Source organism: Lutra lutra, chromosome 4 (assembly GCF_902655055.1).
Source record: "Lutra lutra chromosome 4, mLutLut1.2, whole genome shotgun sequence".
Classification (NCBI taxonomy): domain Eukaryota; kingdom Metazoa; phylum Chordata; class Mammalia; order Carnivora; family Mustelidae; genus Lutra; species Lutra lutra.
The window spans coordinates 1,928,444-1,952,331 of record NC_062281.1 but is presented as its reverse complement, the minus strand read 5'-3'; the positions used below and the strand labels follow the sequence as shown (position 1 = coordinate 1,952,331).

At 60.5% G+C, this 23,888-nt stretch overlaps 1 protein-coding gene across 7 annotated transcripts in view; it reads right to left on the bottom strand.

Annotated features, from left to right (window-relative positions):
- Positions 1-23,888, bottom strand: part of TSNARE1 (t-SNARE domain containing 1) — a 91,271-nt gene that overhangs the window by 23,672 nt on the left and 43,711 nt on the right. For all 7 annotated transcript variants that reach the window (XM_047725836.1, XM_047725834.1, XM_047725837.1 and 4 more), the window contains 5 exons: positions 18,080-18,157; positions 17,288-17,357; positions 6,908-6,998; positions 5,035-5,109; positions 4,561-4,620 (listed from right to left, as the gene is read on the bottom strand). In XM_047725836.1, coding sequence (XP_047581792.1) covers positions 4,561-4,620; positions 5,035-5,109; positions 6,908-6,998; positions 17,288-17,357; positions 18,080-18,157 — 374 coding nt within the window. The remainder of the gene's footprint in view (positions 1-4,560; positions 4,621-5,034; positions 5,110-6,907; positions 6,999-17,287; positions 17,358-18,079; positions 18,158-23,888) is intronic.

Sequence of the window (23,888 nt, the reverse complement as noted above, 5' to 3'; positions counted from 1 at the left end):
TCCGGTTTCGGGCTTCTCTGGCTTGACACTCTGAGATCACACGGCGGGCCCCACTGGCGACAGCTGGCTCCTCCTGGCGCTACAGCCTCCATGCGGGAATCCAGCACCAGGGATCTGGCCGCTGCCCTGCGGGCTGGCTGTCTTCCCAGCACTATGAGCCGCCTTCGGTGTGACTTCGGGTGAACACACAGGTGCCTCTCCACGGGCTGTGCACTTGGGGGAGGACCGCGAAGTCACAGGAAAAAGAATGCGCGAACCCAGGAAGCGCTTCAGGGTCCGGAGGGGCAGCATCTTTGCGCCTCCATCGGCACAGCCTCCCGGCTCTCTCGAGCACCACGTGAGTGCTCTGGTGGGTGCGAGGGGAGGGGCCGGGATTGAGCTCCATGGGCTCCCTCGGCCGCTTCTGATGACGCCCACTGAGCACACGTCCGTGCACTCTGACCATGTGGACGTCCCCTTTTGTGACATGTCTGTGCGCTACCGGCCACATGGATGTCCCCTTTTGTGACCTGCCTAAGGATTCTGCCCTTCCATGATTTTGAAATGGGTTATCTGCCTCTTTCTTATTGATTTCTCGGAGATCTTCATATATTATGGACATCAGGGCTTCCCTGACACACGTACGTGAATACCGTCTCTTGCGCTGTAGGTTCCTCTTCCGCTCGCTGAAGGGTATGTTGATTTAAGGACGTCAAGCTGATCTGCTTTATACTTGGTACCTTTTCATCTGTGCAAGAAATGTTCGCTCACCATGAAGACGTGCAGACAGACTCCCAGGGTGTCTTCTAGAAGCTTCACTGCTCTCTCTCTCACGTGTAGATCCATGTTCTAACTCAAGTCCTTCTCGCACCCGGGGGGCGGGTTTCGGGGAAGGATCTGCTGGCAAAGACAGCCTTGTGCCTGCGCCCTCCTGGCCCCTCTCAGCCACATAAGAACGGACCACGGCCTGGAGCACTTCCCCACCAAGAGACAGAGCCTTCCCAGCTGTGCTGCGCTTGCTGGCTCGTGAGACAACGTCTTTCCCTGTTTCAGAGGCGATGCAGACTCTTTTGTTCTATGAAAGCACGTGCATCCTGTGGCACCTGGCCAAGCCCACTGCTGCGCCTGTCCCCTGCGGGGGGTGGGGGGGAGCTGGGGTCCCTCTGCGGCCACATGGGCATGCGTGCAAGCCGGTCAATGGTCAGGAGGGGCCTGCTGGCCGCAGGGGACCACGCCCACCGTGGAAGCTGACCCTGCTGGCTCTTCTCTGCACAGGCAATACCAAGGCGCAAGGCCGGGGGCGTCCGGACGCAGACTTGCCTGCTGCCCAACAGGATCCCTTTTCCCGGCTCAAAACCCTGGCAGCGCGGCATCGAACCCCGAACAGACCCCCATTCCCTACCGCACGGCAGCGCCCTTGCTCCAACAGCTGGGGAAGGCCTCTCCCGGGTCCGGTGCTCTCACAAGTGGGACCACTGTTTACATTTCTTCGTGCGCTGTGCTGCTGGCACGGTGTCCCCTCGGACGCAGACCCTGTCACCGTCGCTTCTCAGCTCTCAGTTCACCGCAGGCTCGCCCACCTTTCCCAGCAACGCAGCTGTGCTGTCTCTGCAGGGCCTGCTTCCTCCCCCGTTCCTCTTACACCTGTCGCTTCTGCTTCACGTCTCAGTGCAGTGGACACGCTCTCCAGTACAGCGGGGAGGAGAACAGGACCAGACCCCGTGTCTCGCCCTCGGTCTCAGGAGGGATGTTTTTCACGTCTCAGCAGCCAGTATGGTACTAACCGCAGGGCTTTGGAAGCGCCCACTGTGAGATTAAAGGCTCTTCCGTCCCCAGCCCACTGAGCTCTGCCCCTGCCCACAGGGGGTGCACACGTTCACCAAGGGCTTATCCCTCCCCACCGCAGTCTTGCTCCAAGGACATGACGGCCTATGTGGGTTATTCCCGAAAGTAAACCAACTCCACACCCCAGAGTAAGCCCCGCTTTAGGACAATGTTATCACCCTTTTACATACGGTCAGATCAAGCCTGCTGGTGGTGTGGTTAGGGTCGTTGCTCCTATGCTCATGAGAGAACGTTCCCTTCCTTTTCGTGATGCCGTCGTAGGAATGTGGCATCATTTCGTGATGCCGTCGTAGGAATGTGGCATCACAGCTTGCTGTCTCGCCAAGCTAAGTGACACGCGTCCGCCTCTCTGCGTTTTACGTAAGAGTCTATGCGAACTAGTAATATTTATTCCTCAAACATCTGGAAAAACTCACCAGTAAAATCACTGAGGTCTTGAATTTTCTTGGTAGCATTTTAACAATGGAAATTGCGGAACTGTTTATTTCATTTCTGTAATAAATACCGGACTTTCCAGACTTTCGGTACGTCTTGGTAACTTACATTTTTTTCTTTAAAAAAAAAAAAAAAAAAAAAATTTAGGCGTCCCGCCTGAGCGGGCAAGTTTATTGACATAAAGTCATGTCACGGCATCTTCAAACCTCTACTGGCCGAGTGAGTGGGGTCCACGATCCAGCTGTTGCCATTCCTGATGCCAGTAATTTGAATGTTCTGTTTCGTGACTGATGCTCTGGGACTCACTATTAATCCTTCTAAACAAAACAAACTGTGGCTCTGCTGGAGTTGTCCAATATGCGCCAATTTTATATTTCATGGATTTCTGCTTTTTCCAGTATATTTTCTCAGAATTCAGTTTGGTGCTGCTTTTCCAGCTTCTTGAGACTGAGACCGACCCCGCGATTTTCAGCTTCTTCTCCAGAGGGAGGCACCCAGAGCTCTCCTCCAGCCGCACCCCAAGTCTGGCTGTGCCGCCTGCTCTGCTGTTCCCGTCACGAGGGCTCCAGTCTCCACCGTGATTTCTTCTCTGGTTCACGGGTTCCTTCGAATCGTGTTCTTCTCACTCCCATGCCAGGAAACTGCCTCTTTGGTACCAAGTGGGAACTGAACTGCGCTGACCCGAGAACTTACTGGGGGTCGCACCCACCCTCTGGAGCCCATGGAGGCTGGTGTCCGAGTCTGGCACGCACCGCACCCCCGGCGGGGACGCCCACTCTCCCGTGGCTGCTCACCGCGTCGCAAGCCGTCACCGTCTGGCAAGAGTGCGTTCATCAGTTGCACTGGCCGAGTCTCTCGGATCCTCCCCCATTTTCCCATTTTCTTCCTCTGCCATCTCCATGGGTGTGTCCCCATCTCTGGCTGCAGATTTGCCGTTTCTCCTTTTATTACCGTCAGTTTTGTCCCGCATCTTCTGAGGCTCCGTGGTCAGCACGCAGGCAGCACTGCGTCCGGACGACCGCGCTGTCCTGTGAGCCGGGGACGGCCTCCACGCGGACTTGCGTGCTCTGGCACAGCCGCGGGCACCAATCTTCCTCGTGGGTGGCTTCACGCGTGTCTCTGTCCAACCTCTAACTCCCGGCACATTTCTGGATTTCTATTTAACCGAGTCTGACGGTCTGTGCCTTCCGTTGGAGGGGTCAGGCTCGCTCGTGGAGTCACAAACAATCTGGTACGAATCTGCCCTCTTTCGACTTGTTTCCTGTCTTCTGTCCTTTCATTTTTCCTTTGATTTGGGCGGGGGAGCTTCCTTTAAAACTAGTCAGGTTTGACTCATTCTCTCACGTACGCATTAGCTTACTGTGTAACACATTCTCATGTCGTCCTTCGGTGTCCCCTGCAGGAGACGAGACACCCCACGGCTCCCATCACCTCCCGAGGACACGGCAGGCTCCCACGCGGCTCACTCCTGTGCTCCGGCCAGCCGGGCTCTCGGACCCACCCCGGCATCCAGGCGCCACAGGGAGGGAGCAGCGCTCAACGGCCACCTGAAGTCAGACGTGTCCACACATCAGCGTTTCCGGGACGTGCAGCCCCTTCCCGTGCTCCTGTCAGAGTTCCGTCAATGGCGAGTTCCCTCGCTTTACGCTTCTCTAAAAATGTTTTCCTTCCAGCCTCATTTCTGTAAAATGTTTTCAGCAGGCGGAGGACCCCACGGGAGCAGCGCCCTCTCAGTGTTTTAAAGACGCCTCCAGGTTGCCGTCTGGCGCCCAAGGGCCCACCTCAGACGCCAGGTGTGAGTCTCCTCACTCCTTGAAAAATGACGTGACTTCTCTTCTCGGGTTTTAATCTGCTTTTAGGCCTTTTAGTCTTTGGTTTTCGAAATCGTATTACGACACGAGCTGGTAAGAGAGGTCTTCAAGCTGTGGCCTGAGCTGCCCGGCAGCCCCGGAACCCCCAGCTGTTGTGCCGCCTGACGCCGTTTCCGCCCCCTCTGCCCGCTCGTGCAGGAGTCCGGGCGTGCTCGCGCCCCCGCCGTTTCTATCACGCTCTGCTCCCAGGAGGGCCGGTCGGGTCCAAGTCAGTCCGTGGGGCATGCGAAACCGTCCACACTCAGGACTGTCTTGGCCCATGCTGGGGAACGAAGGTCAAAATGCTGGTTTTGGGGAAACGTTCTTCACCGAGTAAGACCCCCTTGGATGGGGCCCTCCGTGCGTCCCACTCCCCCACAGGCACAAAGGGCCCCGGGCACCATGTCATCGTCACCTTACGCCCGGACCACGGTGATCACTCGGCACCTACCTGCTGCTTGCTGCCCCGCTGTGCCGTGGGAAGCAGGGCTCGGGACTTCTCGGCGATTTTCTGTGAAACAATGGAGGGAGACAGAAGAACAGAGAAGGTGGGGAGGAGGGAAGGAGGAGTCAGATAAGCTCAAGGTCGTGGACAAGGCCTGGAGCAGAGCCCACCTTCAGCTCCGCGGCAGGTCGGCCCCTCCCCCACATGGAAGCCCTCACCTGTCAGACGGGGTGCCCGCTCTCCCCACCCGCCAGGGGTCCCCTGAGCAGCACCCACAGGTGAGTCTCCTTCCAGCACATGCCCTGAGGCTGTGGCAACTGGCCAAGGGCGGCCGTCTGCAGGCCCCGCCCGCCCTCTGCTCTAGAGGACAGGACCCCCACCAGGCCAACCCAGGCCAACCCAGGCACGAGATGGTGGGTTAGGGAACCACAGGGCCGGAGGCGCCCCGGCCGGCCCACACGCCTTCCCAGGCAGCCGCACCTTCTGCACATCCCCGTAGCGCTGCACCGCATCGGATAGCTGAGTCTTCAGACGGTCCAGCTGGAGACACTCCTGCTGCAAAGAGAGAACGTGGGCTGTGTAGACAGCCGAGGCCCCGTCCCACCCCATGGCCTCCCCCGTCCCTGGGGCGCTCCAGTCCCTGACACTCCCCATCCTCCCCAGCCCCCAGGGGACGCCCCTCGCCTCTCCCAATCATAGCCACATGGGGGTGGAGCCAGGCCATGAAGCCAGGCCGCTGACTCCGGGGCCTTACAGCCAATCCAGCGCCAGGCTGGGTCTCACCCCCAAGGTCAGAACCACACTCATCAAACCTCCCTCCTACCACCAGGCGCCCTGCCCTCACCGCCACCCAGCATGGGAGCCCATGCAGGAGAGTACGCTGGCAACGGTTTGGGGGCCCCAGCTTTCCGATGGGCACTTTTCGGAGGGACTCAACGTGGTCCCTGTCAGACTGTAGGTCTGAGAAGCCTGTTTTAGTGTCCGGGGCAGACTCTTGCGAGGAGCATCCTGTGTGTGTCCCAGGACAGAGCCAAGAGCCCACAGACTCCTCAGTGGTCTCTGGCTGTGTGATCCGGCATCAGCCCCATGTGACGGGCACAGCCTTTCTTCTGAGGAAACAGGGAGCAACGCCAGCCCCTCCCGGCCAGGCTGTCCGACCATGGAACCATGAGAGCCTCATCCGCGCCCTTCGCCCAGCATCTGGCACACAGTAGGTGTTCAGTGTTTGCTGGGTTCTTAGACGGGTGACGGATGGGCAGGTGGGTGGCCCCGTGGGCAGGCGGACAGACAAAAGGACACGTTAGGCTAAAGGTGACCCCCCACCTGCCAGGAACTCAAGCTTGGGGTCTCAGCCTTCGTGGTGCACACAAGTGACAACATGGACTATGGACCCAGAGAAACCAGAGCGGCCATCTAGCCGAGACCCCTGCCCAGAGCAGATGCTTGGCACAGGACACTCTCCGGGCCTCAGCGTCCCTCCAGATAAAGGGCCCGAGGACACCCATGGCAGGACGGCCAGGAGTCCCCAGCGTGAACAATGTGCACAGGGCCGCCCGCGGGATGTGCCTGACACGCGCTCTGGAACGAGTCATCACACGCGTGGTGTGGCACCCAGGGAACCCAAGAGTGCGGAGCACGGCCGCGCGCGAGAAGGAGGCACCCCTGCACCAACCCCGAGGAGCAGTGTGGACGCCAGTGCAGGGAGCCACCACGATTTCCAGCAGCGTCCACGACCAGTTGTCCCTAACCACTGGGGGCCATGCCTAAGTCGTGCTGAGCAGAGCGCTGCAGGCCCTGTAGCCAGAGATGGCCGGCACACGCAGCCCACCCCGCCACGGATGGTGGACCCTCGCTCCCCAAACGCGCCTCTGGTACCGAAGCCCAACTCACCCTTTGTCTCTGGGCCTCCGTTTCTGTGAGAGGCTGACTTAACTCTCATAAGGAGAATGCACTCATTTTAACTCAAAGCTCTGTAACTGCTCATTGTGCCGTGACCACCAGCTGGTTTCGGAACATGTCCACCGCCCCGAAAAGCTTGTCGGGACCCCCTGCAGCCCACCCCAGCTCCCCGCAGCAGCCACACAAGCCTCGGCCCCGCTGTCGGCACAGGCCTGCGTTTCCTAAACACCCCAGATGTACGGGGCCGCACGGCACGTGCCGTCAGCAGCCTCTCGCCCGTGGACTGCTGGGGTCACTGGATGGCAGCCACAGCAGCTTCTCAGGCCCATCACGGAGACTGTCGTGCACCCTCCACACCACGGCCGGGCCGCTGTCTGCATCCCAGGCATCTGCATCCCCCGATCTCCCTAGGGGCCCCCCAGCGCCCCCCCCCCCAGCCTCCAGGGCCACGTACCCGGGAGCAGCCGTGCAGGAGCTCCATCATCTGCCTCACGGTGCCGGCCCCGGCCGCGATGCTCTTGTTCACCTCCTGCTGCGTCACGTGCCTGAGGCCGGGGGTGGGGGGAGCCAGAGAAGACAGCGTGGACGGAGAGGGCAGAGCGGGCGGCCGCAAGGTGCCCGGAGAGACGACAGCAGGTGCAGGGCGTCAGGTGAAGCCGCACGTGACGGTGGAGGAAGCAGGAGCAGGGGAACCAGGCGCAGAGAGCAGAGCCGGAGACACGGGAGGGGACGAAGGCCAGAGGCCCAGACACGGAGAAGGCAGCGACAGGGGCGAGGAAGGAGGGAGAGAACGACAGGGGTGAGCTCAGATCGGGGAGGACGGCCCGCCGCGCCCATCACACCCGAGCTGCCGTGGTCAGGACCCCCACCCCGCACACAAACTGTGTGTGCGCTGCCGAGGCCTGGAACCTCTGGTCTGGTCTGAGGGTCAGCTCAGCACCTCCTCGGGAGCCCGGACCCCCTGGCGTCAGCAAGCAACCCGGGCACCACAGCCTCCGAGGGCTGGAAGGACGGTACCACCTCCAGACCCAAGAGCCCCAGGGGCTGCGCCCACGTGCGCAGTCTGTGGTTCTGCGTGTGACCTGGAAGGGACTGAAAAGACCAGATCCTCACCTGCTTGGGGGTGACCACAGCCCCCCCGGACGGAGCGACACTAGGAGTAAACCTTGCCCTCAGGCCTTAGAAAAGCAGCCGGATGCCCCCTTCGCTCCCTGAAGGGCCCCAAGTGGCAGAGGTGGGGGCACCGTCTGACCTGGGCCTGGGTCCCTGACACCTGCCGGGGCCACACAGAGCGTGCAGCATGGAGCCAGGGCTGGGGGGGCGCAGGGGTGGCAGGACGGAAAGGACCCCCCAGGCCAGCCGGGGAGAGCACCCCTGAGGACGGCAGCATGAACAACCTTCCCAGCAGGCCACCAACAGATTCTGGAAACCCGCGGAACATGGCTTCTCCCCTCAGACTCACTCACCTCGTTGTACACCACTGAGCCCCCCCTTCCCCCCATTCTCCCTGCTGCAACCTTCCACCCCGTGGCCCACAGTCTGCCCTCCTGGTGTCTCCACCCCCAGCTTGGGGCCACGCTGCTCAGGGGCTTTGCAGGATCCTCGCCTCCCTGACCTGCTCTGTCTGCGCCCCGAGCTCAGGCCCTGGAACCTCCTTGTGGCACCCCGTGCTCACGTCCTGGGTGCTCTCCTTTAGTCCCGTGGCCTGAAGTCACCTGTGTGCCACTGTCCCCCACACACGTCCACAGCTGGGCCTGAATGTCGGCCCGGCCCTGCCAGCAGCCCGCTAGGCACCTCCACCTGGATGTCCGGGGGCCTCTCCAACTCCACATGCCCAGGCCGCCTGCCCCTCTGTGGTTCAGTCCCTCTAGTCCCTCCAGCTAAAGCCCCAGGGGCGATCCTTCCACAGCCTCTCTCCTTTCGTCCTTGAGAGCAGCGCGATCCTCAGGCACTGACCCAGACTCGGGCCACCTTTCCCCCACTGCTCGCATGTGCCCCAACCAAGCCCCCCCCCGGCCGCCCCATGCCCAGAGCAGCATCACACCCCACAGTACCCCACAGCTGGGAGGTCCCGTTCTAGGACCTCTAGGCTGCGTGGGTCCCATGGAAGCACAGCTCCCACCTGTCACCTCGTCCCCCTGTCCTCACTGTGCTGGACAGACCCCTGCCTCACTGCCCATATCCCTTCCCCACCACCTCTGCAGCCACCCAGACGGACAGCGGGTACAGGCAGCCACAGCTGGGGCTGGTGACCAGCAGCAGCCACCCACACAGAGGACACTGGACGGACGGGGGGCAGCAGGCCAAGTGCCTCCAGTTTGTACAGACCACCTCCCTGGGGTCAGGCTCACCCCCACCCCCACACTCGTCCCTCTCCACTTCTGCTCTGATGCCACCCCAACTCCCAGCAGGGAACGCATCACAGAAGGCTTGCACTGCCATCCGCTGTGCCCACGGCTTAGCACAGGCTGTAGGCAGAACACAGAAGCAGTGTGCGGACGCAGCCCCTTTTCACGGACCAGGAGAGCCACCATCTCACGTCTTGCTGGGGCCCCTGCTGCTGTGTCTTCGAGGGACATGCAGCGCTTTTCCTTTTGGAGTCCTTGCTTCGCAGTGGCGTGGACACAGCAGCAGGAAGGTGAGCACCTTGTCCGCGTCTGGGGGCACGCAGTGTTGCTCTGCGCTCTGCTCTGGGTGTCAGTGGGAATGTTCTTAAGGTCACACCTACGTCCTCCAAGAGATGTGGAGCTATTTAGGCTTTCCCTTTCTTTCCGAGTCAGTTCTAAAAATTCATGTCTTTTGAGAAATTTTTCTGGCTAATCTTGGTTATAAAATCTCAATTTATTGTCTTAAGAGCCACAATATTTCCTAATTAGTGTTTTCCTGTTGGATCTGGAGGCCTGGTCTCTCTCTCTTGTTCCTTTTTTGTTTCTAGTTCATGTTTTATTAATGAATGAATTTCATCCTCTCTGTACACTCTCTCTCACCTTCCTTCGTGGCTGGCTTCTTAGGAGCCCTGTAAGATACTGTGAGGTGGCCCTGCTCCCTCTTCCAGAGCCACTCTCACTGTATCTGTGGCCCTCCTCCTCATTTCATTTTCTACCGGTCCCTCCTGTTTATGGCGGCACGGGCGGTCTGCGCCAGATTCCCTGTCACGCTACGAGTGGGTGTCTCCATGAGGTTCTTGATCGCAAGGAGCAGCGTGGAGATGGCCTTTCTCCAGACGTCTGCGTGGCCCTGACCGCCTTGCCCTGACCAATGGGCACCCCTCAGTCCCCCAAAAAAGGGATAATAGATCACGACCAAGAGGATTTCATCCCAGGAGCCCAGGGTGGCCTAACACTCAAAAAACAATGAATGAAATTCTCGTATTAACAGAATAAATTTTAAGAGGAGAAAACACTCTCTGTAAACTTTACAGAAAATGCATTTAATAAAACTTGATGGGTATTTATCATAAAAACTCCAGGAAAACCAGAACAAGAAGGGAATGTGTTCAGCTGGACAGAGACTCTAACGGACCCCAGGACTCAAGGCAGAGTCATGGGCGTCTCTGCGTCACCGCAGCCAACACCCGCAAAGTGAAACGTGCACGATGACACTTTGTATAACTGTACAAACGCACGGGATGGGTAACGATAAACTGAGTACAACACACACAAGACCCGCACATCAGCCGCATAGGGAACTGTGGGGAGAAACGGAAGAACATATAAACCAGAGAAATCCTGACCGTATTCACGGGTTGGAAAACTCAAGATCGTCGAGAGGTCAGTTCTCCTTAAGTTGGTCCACAGAGTCACGGCAACCTCAATTCAAGTTAAACTGGATGTGAAAACCACAGAAATCAACAAGCTATTCTAAAACTGACCCTGAGACGCACAGCAGCGGAAGTCTGCAAAACAGCTTCACAGAAAGATGGAAAAGCTGGAGGCGTCCACAGCGGAGGTCAGGACTTACTGCAGAACATCAGTGATCAAGAGAACCGGAGGGGGCAGGGGCCATCAGGAAGACAGGCACACGGGCTGGGGAACAGAGTAACCCAGAAGGCAGCCACACGTACATCATCAGGGAATTTCTGGAGAAGATGCCAAGGTACCTACAACAGGGAAGGGACAAGCCTTCCGAAAGTGTTGGAATGCGTGGATGATCATGCCAAAATCAAGAAAATTAGCCTGGACTCCTGCGCCATGCTGCGTTTCCAGGAGCTCAGGCGGGACACACGGCAGGCGGCCAGCCAGACCCAGGCGGCCCCCAGCCCTCAGTGCTCAGGCAAGCCTGCGGAAGGGGAGCTGCTCGGGAAGGCGGGGTCAGGAGGCCAAGCGAGGGGCAGCGTCACACACGTGTGACCAGGGCAGGCAGTCCGTGGTCAAAGGAGGGCTGGAGGCTCAGGCCCAAGAGCGAGGAGGAGACACATTTGAGCAGGAAGGCCCAAGGTAAGATAAGGTGAGGGGTGCCCACGGCCAGCAGCCGTGTCTCTGTGGGGGACAATGGGCCTCGGGAACCCCACAGATGTGAGCCCCCCCAACGTGGGAAGGAAGCTAGAGAAGGAAGGAGGCTGGAATAAGGAGGAGTCAGCAGAGCAGAGTGACTCGTGAGCCACACCAGGGAAGACAAAAGCCTGAGAGAGCCCGGTCTGCACAGGCCAGAAGCTTCTAGAAGGAGGGAGTATCTCAACAATAAAAAGACCAAAAGCCCAATTCAAAAATGGGCAAAGGGTCTGAACAGACACACCTCTGAAGGGATAGAAACGGTCAACGTAACCGTGAAAAGACACTCACTCAATGTCGTTATCGGGAAACACAAGTCAGCTACCCAGCAAGACGGCGTCTCGTCCCCACCAGACCTATGGTCACAGCCAGGTAACAAGTGTCGTGGGGCCTGGAGCACTCGAAGCCTCACGCACTGCTGGGGGGAAGGAGGGGCAGTGCGGCCACCATGGAAGACAGCCTGGCGGTGTCCCAGCGTCAGACACAGCTAAGGCCAGCAACCCCACATCCAGGCATCCGTGCAAGACTGCCGTCCACGTGCAAGCTCCCAGCAGCCTTCCTCAGGACGACCGAGAAGGGACAATGCCAGGGCCATCCGTGACGAACAGCACGTCTTTGCCCGCTCAGGCTGCCATAACAAACACCACGAGCTGGACGCCTTGGAGACAGCAGACATGTCTGCTTCCAGGCGGGAGTCTGGGCGTCCGGGATCGGGGTGCTGGCAGCTTCCACATGTGACAAGGGCCACCTTCCAGTCCACAGGCGGCACCTCCCCACGGCTGCCTCGCAGGAAGGGCTCATGGAGCTCTCCGGGTCCTTCCACAAGAGCGCTCGCCCCATTGTGAGGGCTGCGCCGGCAGGACCCACTCCCCTACTGAGGCCCCACCTCCTGGCCCCGTCCCCCAGGGGTTAGGTCTCCGCCTACGGATGTGGAGGAACATCCACATGGGGATACTACTCAGCCGTACACAGGAGTGAAGGGCAGGTCCAGGCCACGACGGGGAGCACCGCGATGGGCCCAGTGTCCTCCCAGAGTCACTGGTCCCTCCCTTCAGCCAGCACGTTGTAAAATAGCAGAAATCGGTCCCCTTCCACCTCCCCCGTGGTCCTTCTCAGATTCCTTCAAAGATCCCTGCCCCACGTCCGCTCGGCAGCAGGCAATCCCACAGCCTTAGAAGGCCCCACTGGAAGAGGATCGGGCCAGAGGGGGCTCTGCCGCCCCAGAGCCGTGCCCAGGGTAGGTTCCGGGAAACCAGGAGGCAACTGCCTGGTACCCGCATGAGCTCACCGGCCCCTGAGCCCCCAGGGCAAGCACCCGGGCCAACCCTTTCCCAGTCCCACAGGCCGGGGCGAGGCTCTCCCCCAGCCCAGGAGTGTGGTCCCTGGGGGTGTGCAGGGGTCCCCGCTGCCTGTGGTCAGGAGGTCCCGGTCAGGCAGGGGCTCAGCCCCCAACCCATCAGGCCAAGGGGCAGCCGTCCAGGCCCTGCACAGCCATCCTCCCTGCCTCTCCTGCAGCTCCCTCCGCCCACAGCGACAGCCCACTCCTCCAACTTGTCTTCATGGCCGTCCACCAGGCCACTGCGTCCTAGAACCTTCCACTGGCTTCCTACTGCTTTGGAAATAAAGCCTGAGCCATGTGCCAGGCCCAGAAGGCCCACAGGGCCGGGCCTGCGCCCACCTTGCTGACACGCCTCCCCGGGGGCTGCAGGCCCCTCCTCTGGGGGCTCCGCCACCACACCCACTGCTGCGTGGAAGCTTAGAGCAGTCTTAAGGGTGGCCACAGTTTCTGACCGCTCCCCTGGAGGAGTGGAGTTGAGTCGCTTTTCCTTGAACATGGACAGGCTCGCTCCTCCCTCCTCCGCTAGCACTTGCACCGGAGCCCTGAGCTGACCAAGGTCAGCACCGTGAGGCCGCCGTGCCCCAGGGAGCCCCGGCCGCAGGAGAGCCCGCATGTGGACGCCACGAGGGACCTCCCAGCTGAGCTCCACACATCTGCTGACCAGGAGTGGAGAGGAGGCTCCAGGTCCTCCAGCTGCAGCCGCAGAGGCCACCCCTAGTGCTGAGGGCTCCCAGCTGAGCCTCAGGCATCCTGGAGCCAACACACACCTCCAGCGCCGGCCCAACGGCCCACCAGCTCCGTGCTTCAAGCCCACGGGCCTCCAGGCCTGCAGGCCGGCCTCAGGGCTGCTGCCAGCTTTCCCCGCGGGACGGAGCTGAGCACCATGCCGAGTCCTGGCGGCCCGCCCAGGTCACAGCGACAGGTGCACAGCTCCTGTACTTCCCGGGGAGCGGTCCTCCGTGGCCCCGGGGAAGCCCCCCTTCTCCTGCCTCACTTTTGACGTGCGCAAGGAGGCCCCAGCTCGGAGGAGTCGTCAGCCCAGGTGATGGGGCCAACGACACTGCTGACAACCCCCAACGGCAGAGAACAGAGAGCGCTGGACATGCGCCCGCCCCCGAGCCCCAGCTCTTGAGCGAGCCTCGCCCCGTCTCCGCAGATGTGCGCACCCATGAATGTGACCGTGACCAGGCTGGAAGGAGCAGCTCTCGGGGCTCAGGGTCCCGCTAGGCTGAGCTCTGCGAGGAGGAAGACGGGGCCGGCCCAGGGGCCTGGATCCATGCGGCACTAGATTAGCGGGACCCAGGCCTCCCTGATCCGCTTGGAGCCGGTCCGGACACAGAAATCCTGCCAAGGCAGGGAACAGGTACCCACCTAGAGCCAGGGGCTCCCCAGGGCCCCGTCCCCCTGCCGGGGCCTCTGCCCTGTCCCCCCACAAGCAGTGGGCAGATCCCAAGCAGACACCTCTTGTACACACACCCACATGGGTGCCCTCGACCACCATAGGGTCACGCGAGAGCACACACACACACCGGCCCCCCCCAGACCTGAGATGACCGGTCAGGAGACTGTCCCCTCTGTCACACACGAGTAGTGGGACACCAGGCGGTCACCTCCCTCCCCCAGGCACACATGCCCCATTCAGTCCAGTCCCCGGGCAGAGGCCCCACAACACACACCCAGTGAATCAGTGAGTCCCCCACAGAGGCATCCAGTCAGAGCCCTGCTTCCCCCAGACCCCCAGCCAGGCCGACTGCCAGTAACATGGGGTGGGGGATCTCGGAGCTCTGGGGGCCCAGGAGGCCACCATAGTCCCCAAGAAGCACTGCTACCCTCTGAGGCCATTCGCCATCCCCCTCCGGCTCCCTGCACCCACACCCCTGCTCAGTCAGTCAGACGGGATCTCTGCGGGCTGAGCCCAGCACCAGGAATGGACGCCATCACTGCCTCCTTCCCAAGGAACACCCTCAGCCGGGTCTGGGTCCACACGTCAAAGACCAAGACACCCAGGTCACCCTGAACGTCACACAGTCAGAGGATGACGGGCTGGCCCCCGGGGCTCCACTGCTACAGCCTGTCAGCATGGGCTCACTGGCTGAGCCGGCTGGGGAACCAGGCTACAGACACGGCAGGGCGCCAGGGAGTGCAGTGGGGGATGGGGCACTAGGGGTGGGAACCGGGGAAGGCGGGCTCTGGAGGAGAAGAGGCAGGCCATGCTGGACCCCTTGGGCCCTGGAGCTGGGGGCTCACCCCATCCAGCCTCCACAACCAGGAGCTGCGGACCCTCCCCATCTAGTCACACACCTGCTGGGAGGAGCTGGGACCAGCGGGGTCCCAGGGCTGGGGAGCCCTCCGCGTCAGCCCAGAAAGAGCCTCCCTGCCTGTTGTGAACACAAGCTAACCCCAGCCAGGTGTGGGCTGAGCCCCGTCACCCTGATGCTGTGCCCAGGGACCTACAGACTAGAACCAGGGCTGTCCCACAGCGTGCCCACGAGGCTGCGGGGACAGGCCCCTTTCGGCAGCCACAGTGCCCTCACAAGGCTCCTGGAATGCCCATCCATCCCTCTACAGCAGCCTGGGTGATACCCCCACAAGGCAGACAGACAGACAAGGTCCCCTGGCCACTGAGCTTCACTCCACGGGGGAGAGATCTCAATCCCGGCCACCTCAGCCGACTGGGGAGCCTACGGCAATGTGCCCAAGGCGGGGTCCCTTCATCGCCCAGACACAAGTGGCAAAGCCATGCCTCGTGCAAGGCGAGAAAGTCAAGGTCAACTGTGTGTGGCTCTCTGGTCACTAGATTTACTCTTCTCGAAGGAACGTCCCCTCCCGAGATCAGAGCCCGCCATGTCGCACTGAAGCGTCCTCTCCTCTACCTTCTATAAGACACGAGCAGTAACGGATGGTGGTGACGTGTTTTCTTAGTCCTACTTCACGAAATAAAAACCCACCGACTGTCAACGTGGAGAAAACACAGAGCTGGAACTTACACCGGCCTCAGTCACCTCCAGATGCTACCAGTCCACCAGCTGCACCAGTTCCGCCATGAAAGGGGGCCTGGGAGGTTCCGGCCCGCAGCCGGTGCGGAGCTACCCTGCAAGCAGAGGGGCTCCAAGCGGGGGGTGTGGGGTTCTGGCTGTGGGGAGACAGGAAGGTGCTAAAGCCAGAGTTTCTGGGTCTAAAAGCTGAGGTCAACAGGGCAGGACAGGGGATGGCCCCAGCCACACTATCACGCGGGCAGGGGAAGGAGCAGGAGCCGGCTGTCCTCTCCAACCCACGCCGGTGACGTCGGCCTTCGGCCAGCTAGACAAGGCAGCCCAGGAAACACGCTCAAGGGCCCGGGCCCTGAAAATGCCCGCCGCTCAACCCCGGGGACACGGCTCCAGGGACCGACCCCAGAAACGGGCGCGAACAGAAGGACCCACCCCAGCATGGCTCCTGGGAACTCCGGTCGCAGGACCGAGAAAGAGGAAGGGCCGGACAAGCCGGCCCAAGTGTCCGCACGCTAATGATCCAGGTCCAACTGCGCCCGCCGCTCTGAAGAGCTGCGCCCCGGGTGTGATAAGGGCACGCACGTTCCAGGTTCCTAATAGTAAAATCCAGGATCCGGAACATTATTCACTGAAATCCAATTCTGCAAAATGCGTAAGGACTCGAGAAGAGGCTGGCAGGAAATACCGAAATGTTAACTCAGACATCCTGTGTGGCCATGTTTCCCATAATGAACATATGCTACTTTCACAATCAGAAAACAATACGTTATTTTTAAAAAAGAAAACGAATAATTAAAGACAGAATTGTACGTAAAATCTGCAAAGGGCCCCTGGTTGCCTCAAGCTCGGGACCCTCACACTGGGCAGAAGTGGTCCCAGCTAGCCTGTGTGGACGGACAGGAGGAAAGCCGGATGGATGGGGAGCTGGGTGAGACAGACGGGTGAACCAGCGCCTGGGTGGGTGGGCACGTCAGTGGGTGGGCACACGGACAGACAGGGGGGTGGGCATACAGGAAAGGGAATGAATTCATGGGGGGTGGCTGGATGGGTGGACACACAGACGGACAGGGTGACAGACAGAGACAGAGAGAGGCTGTGGCCTCTCCAACAGACACCAATGCCAAGAAGAGACACGTGGTCTCGGCCACAGCCCACACCCCTCGGAGCACATGTGGTCCATTGGCCCACACTAGCGTCCTTCCCAGGCGGGAGGCTCGGGCTCAACCAACCCAGGGTCCCCTGGCCAGAAAGTGGCACAAGGAAGGAGGGCGTAAATGCTAGTCCCAAGCTCCCCCTCAGGGATCCCCACCCGGGCCGTGCTGGGATCACAGGGCATTCTCATCACGTGTCACCAGGCCCTGAGTGACGGAGCCTAAACAGAGCAACCCCCTGCCCCGTGCCAGCCAGGCCAGCCCCCTGGCAGAGCTCTCCCTTCTCTCTCCCCAGAGACGCAGCCCCTGAGAAGCCTTCCCGCAGGGAGCGCAGCCTTGCCCTGGGCTGGCTCTGTACCGGATGCAACCCGGGCAGGGCCCCTGGGCAAGCAGACAGGAAAGCCCAACAGGACACCCACAGGGCAGAAGCACAGCCACAAAACCACAGGCCCAGCTGGGTGTCCGCAGCGGGCAAGCTGCCTGCGCTCCGGCACCCCCGTGGCAGCCGGCATGCCCACAGGTGTGCTCACGAGGGTGCAGGTCCTGCTGTGAGCTCTGCTGTGTGACACACACATCTGTGCACACGGGCGGAAGCTGGTTCACCACCTGAGCACACGCCAGCACACACGGGTGTGTCTGCACAGGTGTGACAGGCACAGCCAGGCTTCCACACGCATGGATGGAGGGTACGCTGCTGTGAGCTCGGCCTCCAGCTCCAAGCACAGGCTCAGCTGGCCCTCAGGCGTGTGGGGTGGACGTGTGGTCCCAGCAGGTGTGGGGCTGGTCTGTGGACAGGCAGGCCTATGAGCAGGTGTAGGGCACACCTGTGCACACCCACAGGCATGCCCGCGATCACACACTCACAGGCTCTCCCTCAGCTCCTGCGTGTCATTCGGCGTCCCCAGGGACCGGAGGCTCTGCTCCAAGGAGGTCACTGCCCAGAGAAAGGGACATGCATCAGGAGCAGAAGGACGCCCACCCAAGTGATCCCCAGACTCCGGGCTGCACCCCCCCACCCCCAACAGAGGCAGGGCAGGGAGCCCCAGGACATGGGGGCCAAGGCCACAGAGACCACGCAGCGACCGTGGGCACAGAGCCAGGACAGCCAGTGCTACAGCCCGGCCCCAGCCCCACACTTGGCCAGTCATACCCCCGTGAGATCCCCCAGGCACAGTCCTCTCCCAGCCCTTCATGTACAGCCCATGGTCTCCAAGCTCTAGGAAACTGCCCCTGAGGGCCTCACCCCAGGTCTGGAGAGGGGCTTTCTCTCCTCTCCCAGTCAGCACTCCCCTGCTGACCTGCCAGAGCTCAGGGTTCAGGGACAAACACCAGCCCTTGCCCACAGGGTGCAGCGAGCCACCCCCCATCTGCCAGGTCTACAGGAACTAAGGATGGGGCAAGCTAGGACTCTTACTCCTGATCCCAGGGAGCCGTGAGGCGGCCCGTGCTACCAGGCAGAGGGAGGCTCTGAGGCACCCCCTCCGGGGGACAGGACAGGTCCACACTGCAGGGAGCAGTGGACACACGGGCCGCCCCCGCCCTACCCTGAGACCGCAGCCCTCTCCTGCGACCAACAACAGGGCCTGGGCTGCAGGGTGGCCGAGTCAGGGGACGGCCGGGTCAGCTGAGGGGGAGACGAGCCCAGCACAGACTCACCGTGGGAGTTGATTCGGAAGACGCTGGCCGACGTCTGCTGGAACAGCTCCTGGATGTCACCTGGGTCCACCTGGGCGGCTAGGAGAGAGCAGAGGGCAGCACGCGCACTCACGGGGCTGCCTGCTCCGGGCAGTCTCACCCTCCCAGCCTGGGGTCACCCAGAGTCTCAGGGATGGAATGCCAAGCCCGCCCTGGAGCACACAAAGCCACAGCAAAGGGAGGAAAGCAGGGGCAGCCCCTCAGAGAGGCCCCAGCAATCCCGCGTCCCCATGCTGGTGCACTGGAGAGAAACAGGAACCCAGACGTCCGGGAGTTCCTACACACGCACATGAGGTCACTGCACATGTAGGAGACCCAGGACAGAAACAACCCAATGCCCAGCAACTGAGGCTGAAGCAGGGGCCGCGCCAACGACACACCACACAGCTGAACCTCTCACACGCGCCAGGACCAAGTGTCCAGATCCATGGCAGCCAGGGGCTGGGCCGGGGATGGGATGGGGGCTACCGGCTATGTGGTTTCTTCGTGGATAAGAGGAGGTTCTGGATGATTCGTGGTGATGGCTGCACACGCCGTCGGAGATACTAAAAACCACTGAAGCGCACGTTTAAAGATGGATAACACGGTGAATTTCATGTTGCGTGAATTTCATCCCGTGTAAGTTTTAACTCAATTTTTAAAACTCTGTTGAACATTATGTGGACACCACCAGTCCTGGGGGGACAGGCCACACACTGTGGCCACGACGGCAAGGTCTGCCTCCCTTAAAGGACAAGGCCCCGCCTGCCCCGTGGTCCAGCCGTGGCCCCCTGGGATTCACGTAAAGAAACACTAACAGGCCCATAAGACGCTCGTGGTGGCTTCATTCTCAAAACCTGGAAAGGGTGCCACTGGCCACCAACAGAACAGGCGGGGCTCTTCACATGACGGAGCCACAGAGAGGAAGGACTCCCATGGGTGTCCACACTGCACACCCCCGGCCCCAGGGAAGCTGGGACCTCAGCCTGGATGGGGCAGACCGGGGCAGGTCTCCCGGCAATCGACAGGGACTTGTCCTTGATGACAAGGGTTGGGGGGAGAGGGGGTGGTGGCCTGGGTGGGAATGGGGTGCCGTGGCCTCTGGGCCCCCACCCCAGACTGAGCAGTCTCAAGGCCCTCGCCTATGCAGCGGGAAGGTTGGTGGGAGTTTTTCTGCAGGACAGACACAAGCAGGGGCTCAGGCAACACTGGTTCCCATGCCGCGGTACGAAATGAGAGGAGGCGGCGTGTGGCTCTGAAAGCCTTTCCTGTCCTCCAAGTCTGCATGGAGATGATTCCAGAAGCCATTACACCGGGGCAGAGGCTGCCCATCCCCCTTCTCAAAGCTGTCTTCCTCTGGACACTTCTTGAAGCCCAACCACGGGCTCGCCAGCCACCACCCAGCCCAGCCTACTCCTGACGCCGTGGGCTCTGCATCTCTCCAGATGACAGATGACACTGGCTTACTGGCTTTGAGACATTCTGTCTCGGACCCGGGGCCAAAGCAGCTGAGCTCAGAGAGGAGGAGGAAGTGGCCCAGGAACGGTCAGAGGCGGGTGGGGCGAGCACACCCCGCGGGAGTGGCTGGCGGGTCTCCGAGGGGGGACCCAGATGCAGCTCGCCAGCCCGGTGCCAGGCCCTCATGGGGAGCAGGCCCCTTCCTGGCCGGGGTGCAGGGAGCTGGGGCCTGCGAGCAGCCTGGGAGGCCACCTACACAGCGGCCGTGGGTGCACTAGCAGTCTCCGACACCGCGCCACCAGCCCCGGGGGGGTTGGGGCGCACTAAAGATGCCATGCGCACGCCTGGAAAGCGCGGCGGGAAGGGGAGGGGGCTGTCGGCGGGCTGCCTTGGGAACTGCGGCAGACCCACAGGGCGTGGGGGTGCACACGTCCCAGCCCAGTGCCCAGACAGCCTTCCGCCCCCACGGAGGTCTGGGGGAGGCCTGGGGGCTTCTATCCCACCAGAGCACGCCCGGGAATGCCGGCTGAGGCCCGTTCCCTAGGAGCCAGGCTCCCCTCGGTCCTCGCACCCGGCCACGCAGCTCGGACACTCCCTGGCAGCCAAGAGGGCCCGTGGGACAGTCCTCAGCCTGGAGTTAGAGCGTCCAAGAGCAGTTTCCCCTTGTGTTCTTACAAGGAAGCTGCTGGCCCGGGTCGGCCTCTCGCACCTCTTCCCTGCTGGGATCCCATGGAGCATGACCTCCGACCTTGGCCAACACCGGCAAGGGCAGAGCCGCAGCTGGAGGGCTCCCCTGGTGGTGGCACGGGGAGACTGAGGCTTAACCTCTTTACTGTGACACGGACACAGCAGCACAGGGGACAGAGGCCTACGGCCCCAAACACGCTGCTGGGGCTGCTGCGGGGTGGGGGGGACAGGCTCACAGGGACTGTGCACCCAGCCCCCACACCCAGGGGCCCACCCGTCAGACAGGGCAGGCAGCGAGACGGTGACCGCGTGACAGCAGCAGGGCTACTGCATGCCACCCAGGGGACTGACGCAGGCCTAGGGTCCAGGCCAGGTGAGGGGAGGATGACGGGGTCCGGGCCTCAGGGAAGAGGTGGCAGGGCTGTGGGAGGCTGAACTTGCAGGAGCGGGGGGACAGGGAGGACATCATGCCCCTTGGGCCCAGATGTCCCACAGGCGTGACTGGGGTGGGAAGGGGGCCAGCCACCAGCACGGGAAACACAGAGGAGAAACGGGCAAGGGAAGACGCAAAGAGGTCACTGTGATCAGCATAGGTCAGCAACACGGGGCGACTCTCGGCTCAGAGGTACATGCCAGCCGACGAAATCCAGAAATTAAGACCTAAAAAAATCAGCCAGCTTCTCCCAGAAACACAATGCAGAGCAGCTTTTGTCATAAGGGAACGGGGCCCAGGATCACCGCCCCCTGAAAACAGCTAAAACTGCATGAAAGACGGGAAACGACGTTCTGATCCTGGACAAGCTCCAGCACAGCCCCAGGAGAGCACCACCCCGCCCATCTCCCTGAGCAAGGCCAGACCACGGGCCTGAGGAGACAGAGGGGAGACTGAGGCAGACCTGGTCCCCTGGTTTCCGGCCAAAGACATGTCTGTGCCTCCACAGGGAAGGACACCCCTTGGGCGCAGGGCACAGGGGTTACGAGGGAGCTGCAGGCCGCCTCCTTTCCCAGCACGGTCAGTGTGCGTCAGGGAAGTCTCCCAGGAGGGCAGGAGTTCCGGGCCCCGCGGCATCTGGCAGTGACCGCCCAGGCCACACCTCCGGAGCAGCGGGTAAAGTCAGTCTCAGTGTGATGGCTACTTCAGAGATGCCCTGAGACAGCACAGTGACCCACAAGTCCACTGCCCCAGAACCAAAATCTAATCCTCCTCAAGTGAGACAACCAAACCCAGCACAAAAGCACTCAAAACTCACAGAACTTCCAGGACACACGAAGCAGCAGGAGCACATACAGGGCCCTTAACCATTAGAAAAATCCGCCAACAGAGAATCAGACACGGAAACAACAGAGACGACACCAGTAGTAGAGAAAATCACTCCTCCCCGTTGCAACAGCGCTGAAGGGCACGGGCGCGTCCACCCAGCAAGGAGGGACCCGAGACGCGGAAAAGTCACAGGGGCACTTCTGCAGACCCCGCGGAGGACACCGCCGTGCGCCTCCCCTGCCTGGGGTCGGCGGCAGACGGCGTGCAGGGCACGGGGGACTGGATTGGAGGGCAGCACGGCGGCTGAGCCACAGGGGACCTCAAGGCGACCCCCAGCAGCCCAGCACCCGCGGAGCCACTGGAGAAGCCACAGGCAGGCAACAAACAGGGAGAAGTTCAAGAAATAAGGACCACAAGTACCGAAACTTTACGCAATTAAAAACTGAGAGTTCCACGAAGAATTTCATAAAGTCCCAAACAGAATAAATTCTAAAAATTCAGAGCCCAAGGCACAGCAGTCAAAACTGTGGGAGACATCAAAACTGTGGTGACAAGGACACTTCCGAAGGGGCCGGAGGAGCACGCCCGCCACCAGGGACCGAGACACGGGGAGCGCTTTGCCCAAACGCCACGGCGACAGGGCAAAGTGCCAAAAGAAGGAAAAAATCTTTCAACCAGAATTTTATACCCGGCGGAAATATATTCCAAAAATAGAAGAAAAAGAAAGACTTCTTTTAGACAAAAAGGCTGAGAGACTCCATCCGGGCCAGATGTGCAGCCCAGGAAGCGTTAAACAAAATCTCTCAGGTCAAAAGAAATGGTAAAAGGAAACAGGGTCTACATGAGAAGCCAGAGCGTGGGAGGGCGGGCGTGAGGGCAAAGAAAAAAGACACCGTGTCTCATTTGAGATTATCTCAGAGAACACGGATTACTAAGGTGAAGGCAGGAACATGACGCCGTTCCGAAGGGCGGCAGGGGTCGGCCGCATGAGCCTCCCGCGTCACACGCAAAGTGACCAAGAGGGACTGAGGGCACACACAGGCAGCAGCTCGGCAGACGTCAGACTCCGAAGTGGCCACTAAAACACAGAGTGGGCAGGTATCGCTGATGAGCCACGAGCCGGGGCCAAAACGGAATAAACACGCAGTTCCTCCAAAACGCAACCGAAGCAAGAAAGGAGAAGAAAGGGCAATCCGGAGAGCAAACACCAAGACGGCAGCACACTGGCTTTAAGCTCGCGCTCGAGCACAGTCCACGTGTGGCCACCGGCGGCCACGCTGCGGGCACAGACCATGGAACCCGGCATCAGCAAAGCCCCCGTGGACGGCACCAAGGCAGCCGCTCCGGTCGAGGCAGGGTGGTGAGACGGGGTCAGGAGCAAACTCCACGGACACGGAGCACAGGAAAAGCACTTCGGACGTACAAGCAGACGTAAGCCCAAGCCCGAGGACTGGAAAACACATTTTGTAAGACCGCGATCCTGAGAAAGCCGGAGCGGCGATGCCAGCACGGAGAATTCAGAACCACGCACACGAGCAGAGACATAGGAAGGTTTTCACGGCAACAAAGGGCTCAGCTGATGAAGACGACACACCAGTCCCAGGCGGGCGCGGTCCCAATACCGCAGCATGAGAACGTCTGAAGCAGAGACGGACGGGACTGAGCGGAGGAACAGACAAATGCGCAGTTCCAGGGACAGTCGTCCCCCTGCGGGCAGCACGCGGGGCGGCAGACGGAATCTGTGAGGAGACCAAGACTTGAGCAACACCGTCGATCGACTGGACCCAAGTGACGTTTACAGGACGCTCCACCCAACAGAAGCCAGATACACTCTCGTCAAACGCGCGGTACGTACACCAGGATGCGCTGTATTTCAGATAACACGGCGGCTGGCAGCGCACGACAGTCTCCGAGCACAGGGGTTAAACTACAAGTCAGACAGACAGACATCTGGGAACAGAAAGACTTATCTGAAAACTTAACATGCTTCTGAACAACCACTCGTTAGAGAAAAAATTACAAAGGAATCAGAAAATATTTTAAATGGATGAACGAAAACACAGTATGTGCAAAACTGTTTAAGTGAAGCAGAGGTACCGCGCAGAGGAAAACTTACCGCAAAAACACTCACATTAGGAAAGAAAAAGGGCTCCAGTCAACGATCCCACAGAAGCCAGAAGCACGTTAACCCCAGAGGGAGGAAAAGGAAGGAAATAACAAAGATGAGCAAAAATCATTCAACTCGAGTTGGACCAACAGAGAAGACTGATGCAATCGAAATCCGGTCCTTTGAAACAGTCAATAAAATTGACAGGCGTGCAGTCGGACCAGTCAAGTACGAAACAGAGAAAACACAATTAGAAACGTCAGCAGTGGGACAGGCAG